Genomic DNA, 7,224 nt, shown 5'->3' on the forward strand with positions numbered 1-7,224 from the left:
TATACATACATATATATACATATATATACAATAATAATAATAAAATAAAAACNTACATTGTACCTTCCAATGGTGCACCAGGTCTCTCAACAGACCGCCTTCTACGCCATAGTTAACTGCTTCTGCTTTTGTGGTGAATGTCAGTGGAGGCTGAGCTTCCCATGAGCTGATTCGCGAGCGAATGACAGACATCACATTCTCGTCAGAGACTATCTGCACCAAATCAGTGGCGTACATTGGAGTTAACTATCATCAGTTCGTACTACTTATGCAGTGATAAATCAGCTAATCAGTGGTTGAGCAGGGATGTATATACAACTAAAAGCACTCAGTTGGAGAATGTGAACACCAATATCAAGTCCACGAGCCGTGTACATGTACTAAAAGTCTTAGTACAACAACCTGGTAGCAATAGAATACCAATAACCTATACACAACAAACCGTTGTACAAACAATAAATAATAAACACTACTACTAAGCACTACTAGGCAAACAAACACAAAATATTTCACACTAGTAATAAAATCTAATACACAAACAAACGTATGTAACCATCGCTGATATAGTACACTTTTTTTTAAGTTTCCGTGGGCGTGTGGTTTAATATCCAACATATGGTAACCATCGCACTGTAGTACTACCCGTATAACGGATAATCAACACGAAAGTTAAATTCAACACGAATTCAGCAGGCGTAGACGTATACTGAATGTGTACGAAGGCGGTTTGCAGCACATGTACAACAAAAGATCAGACGAGGTTGCAACATCTAACCAGCGGCCACACACCCCACACATAAGATAAATACCACAAGCGCACACAATGGCTACCGTATTACCCAGTCCACTTACACTGATCGATCTGATCTCAGTCGACTGCCGAGTATCAAATGACCATTGCACTTCAGCAGCCCAGTCGTAGGCTATCAGCGGACAGTGCATGCGTTGATGTAGATGGTGCAATGCAATGCCAGAGAGTATGGCGAGCATGCCTAGGAGAGTCCATATGCCCAACATGACTGAATACCCGTATTTATTTATGCATATAAATATAGGATTATATTATACGTCAGTTAAGAAGTATGTATGTACACGGAGCATGTGTGTTATGCCCTCAGCTCTGATTACGAGAACACAGGTTCTGCTGTGTGAAGCCAATTGTGATGGCAAATGCTCTCTGTAAGACAAGTGATGGGTAGTATGAGCTATGCATAAAATGGAGTCTGTGTAAGTACGCTATGTGGCATATGCGCAGGACTACGGGTATAAAGGTGTAAATTAATGTTATAGAAACACTCATAACCTCCTGAAACGTCTTTTTTGAGGTGGCTATGCCTGAAACATAGCCTTGTGTAGTTTAAAAGATTACGTCCTATGTAATTATCTTGTTTTCTGAAATAAAAACAAATACCCTACAACTGTGCAAACCCTGCATATATTTTGCCACAGATTGTTTGGCGTTCAATATACGTAAACACCGTTTTGTTATTTGTTTAAAAAAAAAATCTTTCACAGGCTAACGTTTAATTATACCTGGAACCGATGGAACAATTTTTGAATGTTTTATTAGATTGATATTTTACGTTCAACTTCAAACCAGAGTTGATAGTAAAGAATTTCCAGGACGTAGTGCTTTAATTTTTTTAAATACATGCATTTAAAAAACCCCCGAATATATTTTATACAAAAATAAACTAAAAGAGAGAATAATTAAAAATACCCCACCAATATATGTTCTGCCCAATAGACAATAAGCTGTGAATATGTATGTATGTACATAGATCGATGGAAGATTGGAATCCCACCACTACGCACGACTGCACGAGTAGTACATACATAGTGAAAGTAAAAGAAAAAAGCTTTTGTGCTATAAAGTCAAGATCAGAGCCTAGAGTTCAAAGTTCAAACTCTGGTGAATTTTTAAAAAAGAGTGTAGTGTAGTTGTGAACTTGTGAGGCTGAGTTGCGTGTGTGGCTGTGTGCTACTGTACTTGTACAAGTTATTTATATATCAGTAGTTATATGGTTGTGCACCTGTGGCTTGTGCGTACTTCACTAGTTGTTGTATTTAGTTGTGAACTTGTGTGTACTTGTATTTATTTATGAAAAGCTGAAAAGCAAAGAAAATAAATACATCGGATTCGGCACATAGGATTGCATGACAAGTCTTGTTCTCTTTTGAGTATATGTTCGTCTCTTCTTGTCAGTATCCTTCATTACCGCCATCAAATAAATACTAAACGCGGATAGATGTTCATACAGACATACACACCAAACACTTGAAGAAAGTGTGACTCCTTCTATTAGAAAGTGTCTTTCTATTAGGAATATAATAAAATGGAGAAGGATTGTACTCGTAACATTGATTGACTATATACCGTGGCCCTCAACCACACGTTTCGGAGAATACGTTGGGTGCACTCTTAAAAAGGTCCACCATCTCTTTATTCGGCCTGTTAGAAGGTGTATATACTACTGTTTATGGGATGTGTAGAACATAGCCGAGTCACTTCATCTGAGTCAAAGTGAGTTTCTGATGGAGCATCAATGTATATATTTAGGAAATACTTTTAGGAAAGTTCAAGGACGACACAAGGCTTGAAGGCGCACAGAGCATAAAGTCATATTTGTTAATTATTTGGTTTATAGTGAAACTTAAAAAAAGAATTGTAAAGAAGAACCATAAATTAGAAAAGCCAAATTTCAAATTTTAGGAGTGTTTTTATAACTTTGGAAAATAACCTTATCCCCTGATTTTGTGATTCAGTGATCCAGTCACCACTCACCAGCGGTCCAGTGCCCGTCTATTTATTTTTAAAAAAGTACCATATATTTGCTTCTGGCGCCGCTGCGAGTTGCGAGTTGTGAGTTGTGACTTGTGAGTGACAGACTCTGCGCCGCTGTGGTCTGCTTCGGCGTTTCTCAGTTTATGTATTTAACTATTTACATATCTCGGTCTCTTGGATTCTCTTTTTGTAAATACAATATAGAATAAAAATAAAAATAAACAATTCTATTTATAAAATAAATACCTTTTTTCAATTCACAGGATGTATTTTTTAAAAGTACATAAAAAACACCAGGACCAGAACTTTGTCCAAATAAATATTTATGTTTTTTAAATAAAATTCTTTGAAGTTCTCCGATTTGCTCTCTCTTGTTGTGTATTTAAACATTGTATTCCTGCGAGTGTATTCTGAGACAGCGAGACTCTGAGTCTCACATCGGTAAATACATGAGCTGAGCTTGACTACTTGTTGACTAAAAGTCTACTACATAGTTCATACTTCAGATTGACTTCATACAGGATGTGTACTTTTAGTCTTTTACTTTACTACTTACTTCTTTTTAACTTTTCAGAACTGAACTACTTGAGATGGATCTATAGTGCAACCAGGGAATCCATTGGTGTATTTTATATGTTATGCAACGAAGCGACTGGCATGAGCTTGCCAACTATATTTGGAACTTTTTTTAGTTGAAAACTTGAAACTAAAAAATATGTACAGTATGTACTTATAAAAATACACACAGAAACTTGAAAATGCTTGAAATTTATAACAATGACCCTCTGGGGAGGAAGGGGCTCACTGATCAGAGTGATCACCATCTGATTTTCATTTTCTACTCCAGAGGTCAGAATCTGGCAGAGGTTCAAAACACTAAACAGTAAACACGAATATGAAATATCAGGATTCATAATTCGGGTCTGCCAGTACTAGGTAGTATGTTCTATTTACTATCATACCAAAATAATGCCGAGACAGTATTTTTATTGCACGTCCGAAAAAACTGAAATAAGACATGACCTATATATATCGATTTAACCCGAATTGAACACATATTCAATCCAAATTTACCCCTGAAAGCCAAGATGTAATAATAGGATTACCACGTAGTGCAAAACCTTCTGAAAATTGAACAGTTAGAGCATTTTTGATTTTGGGGTTGTTTTTTTGTTTTTTTTTTAAAAGTCACGAAAAAGCATAGTACAGTAATAAGAATAACCAAATAAAAATATAAATTGCTCACTTCACATGAAAAAAAAACATGAAAAAAACTGTGATGAATAGAGCAAAAGAATCATTATCCTCCGGCCTCCACTGCCTCCAGTCCACGCCTGACGCCTTGTGTGTATTTATGGAGTACTGGAGAGTGGGGAGTGAGGTAGAGCGCATGTTGTATATGGCTTTATGTACATGTCCACTAAATTATAAATAGTAAATCCACGAAGAGAATATATTTTATGAATGTGGTATAAATACAATTGAACCGTATGGTGACACACAATTGCTCATTGTCCTTTATACACGTTTGATATACAGAGCCGACAAAATGCGTTACGTAATGAAGAACACAGCTGGTATAGCTGTTCTCGCATTGGCATCGATAATTGATTCGCAGCCCATAGACTATACTGTCACATGCGGTGAAAAAAGTCAACTAGACTTTTTGCAGTGTAATTCGATCGCACAGACTCTAGTTCCTGATATAACGTGTTGCCGGTACTATAATATGTGCGGTGATTTGACGAGGTGTTCAGAAGAAATGTGTTGTCAGCTCCAGCTGGGGGAAACGACTGATCAGTCAACAACTTCACAGAACACGGATAGTAGTACAATAGTAACTGATAATAGTTTAACTATAGTAACGGCTACTATATCTGCCACTACTGCAGCTACCGAAGATAACAATACTAACGCAAGCACGATTGTAGAGGACGCGAGCAACACCACAGCTACAAGTACATTCGCAGAGAGCAATGATATTACAGCCACAACAGCGGAAGTAATAACTAATACGGCTACAGAATTAGAAACTAATACACCCGACGACGAACTTGAGCTGGTAGACAATACCATCACTTGTGCCGTTATGGCCTTCGAAGAAGAATTGACTTGTGCGGCAGGGTCGGGTGTAGCGGCTGATATTGCGTGCTGCCGGTGGCACAATGCGTGCGACGGGCTCCTCAAGTGTTTGGATGAGCTGTGTTGTGTGGAAGGTATAGCTCCTTCGCCAAGTCCATCGCCTGTGCAGATAGCAACAGGAGAGTTTCTGACAACATGCGGAGCCTATGATGGTATTGTATGTGACGAGGGCAATGATCTGCTGTCCGATGTCGAATGCTGCGAGTTTGATAATAGCTGTACAGACAACGTGCTTAAGTGTCGCAGTGGTCTGTGCTGTGCGGATACAGTTGCTGGACTAATACCGGTTGTGGAATCCACTATATCTACCACGCAAATATCTACTACATCCAGCTCAGCGGCATCTGTAGCATCCAGCACACAGGCAGCTACTACAAATGGTTTATCTGAAGACGAGGATGAGGATACTCCAGATGGGAGTGGCACGGATGTGGACAGGCCCAATGTTCCTGCCACAGCACAGGACGCGTGTTCGTGCGAGGGTGGTGTAATCGATGGACTGTGTTATGACGACTTATCTACCGCTATAGAGACCGCAGACGATGAAGATGTGGTCTATATAGGAGGCTCGAAATCCGTTGCCAACCCCATCCGGTTCAGCAGCAGTGTGACTATACAAGGGGTAGCGTGCTCAGGCACATTCCCCACACTCACCGCCACCTTCGACTCTACAGATGGAGCTATACTGGAGGCGACCAATAGCGACACGCAAAAGGTTGAGTTAATAGATCTTCGTATGACTGGCTCGCCCGGTATGCGTTCCGCAGGCTTCCACACGTTGGGTGCGGAGGGGACTGCGGGGTCTCAGCGAGTTGAGCTATCCCTAAGCAATGTGCACATGTACGATATGACCAGTGAACGTCCTGGTGTGGGGGTGTTTGTGGGCAATTCAGCTGGCCTGGTTGTAGATGGCGATTGTACGTTCACCGGCCTGCTGATGAGTACCAGCGACACGGATAGGTATGCGGGTGGAGCCGCCGTGGCAGTTATCTACCTGGATAGCCTATACACCATCTCCATCAGTGGTACGTTTGAGGACAACAAAGCCTACTACCCTGAAGCCTCACTACACAGTGGCGGGGGTGCGGTTTATCTGGACTTTATGGCTGGCGATGTCACGTTCGAGCGTGGGGTCGAGTTCAGAAGCAACGAGGCGAATCAAGGCGGAGCTATACACGTGCAGGAAATAGTCGGAGAGATGATCGTCGACGGTCTGTATCTTAGCAACCAGGCCAACGATGACGGGTTTGGTGCCAGGGGTGGGGCGTTACGGGTTCAGAAGCTGAGCCGAGGGTCCAGAGTATATGTTGTAGGTACGTTTACGGACAATGAAGCTGAGGGACGGGGAGGGGTGGTGGCCACCAATGTGCACCTACCTACCAGTGAGCTGGTATTTGACGGCGACTTCAGGCGAAACACGGCGTCGACGGCAGGCGGTGTGTGGTCGTATTGGTCGAGTGTAGATATGGACGGGACAGTTGTGTTTGAGGGAAATAGTGAATTCAGTGGTAATAGAGCTATACGAGATGAGGATACCAGCATATACGATATGGCTGGCGAGGATGGCAATGAGGCTACACTCTCTGAGGAGGACTGGGAAGGAGACACGGTTCAAATCAATTAGACAAGTATGAATATATATATATATATATATATATATACTATTATTGTAAATCCGAACAATAAATATCTTTAGTGTAAATAGTATATCGCAGGGCTATTTCGGTCTGTTCCGATCCATAATGTTAATCATGAATGGTCTTGAATGGCCGTGTATGTCTACCACTCAGTGCATACGATTGTGAGACGTCCATTGCTTGCCTTTAGTTGGCTATTAGTTTGAGTGTGCCTCATATAGCAGAAGAATATCTGCATAACAAGGAACTTTGCATATAGTTTGAACCTTCATGAATAATTATATACTTTTATTGCACACGCACATGCATGAAGCAATATATTAATACGCCCAAGGAACTTGATAACTGCAAATACACATGTAGGTGTATGTGTTAGATATATTGTATATTTAGTATCTGTACGTTTTATACATAATATGAATGTACGTATGTAAATTTATATTGAGTATAAGTTGATAATAAAAAGTACATACCCAATACATGTGCGTGTGGCGGCATCATTGGAGACCTGGAACGACGTATATATAGATATATATATACATAGATTATCATGTTCATATATCTAAGGAGGCATAGCAAAGAAAACGTACACTGCATATATATATACACGTGTGTAATTATATATATATATATATATATATATATTAACGTAAATAAGAA

At 40.2% G+C, this 7,224-nt stretch overlaps 2 protein-coding genes across 2 annotated transcripts in view; one reads left to right on the forward strand and one right to left on the reverse strand.

Annotated features, from left to right (window-relative positions):
* Positions 1-237, reverse strand: part of SARC_09207 (hypothetical protein) — a gene marked incomplete at both ends in the record, with an annotated part of 1,492 nt that extends 1,255 nt beyond the window's left edge. The window contains one exon of the mRNA XM_014296782.1: positions 64-237. Coding sequence (XP_014152257.1) covers positions 64-237 — 174 coding nt within the window. The remainder of the gene's footprint in view (positions 1-63) is intronic.
* Positions 238-4,260: 4,023 nt separating this feature from the next.
* Positions 4,261-6,587, forward strand: SARC_09208 (hypothetical protein). The gene has a single exon (XM_014296783.1). The coding sequence runs from the start codon at positions 4,335-4,337 to the stop codon at positions 6,549-6,551; it is 2,217 nt and encodes a 738-aa protein (XP_014152258.1). The 5' UTR covers positions 4,261-4,334; the 3' UTR covers positions 6,552-6,587.
* The last annotated feature ends 637 nt before the right edge of the window (positions 6,588-7,224 follow it).

Source organism: Sphaeroforma arctica, assembly GCF_001186125.1.
Source record: "Sphaeroforma arctica JP610 unplaced genomic scaffold supercont1.909, whole genome shotgun sequence".
Classification (NCBI taxonomy): Eukaryota; class Ichthyosporea; order Ichthyophonida; genus Sphaeroforma; species Sphaeroforma arctica.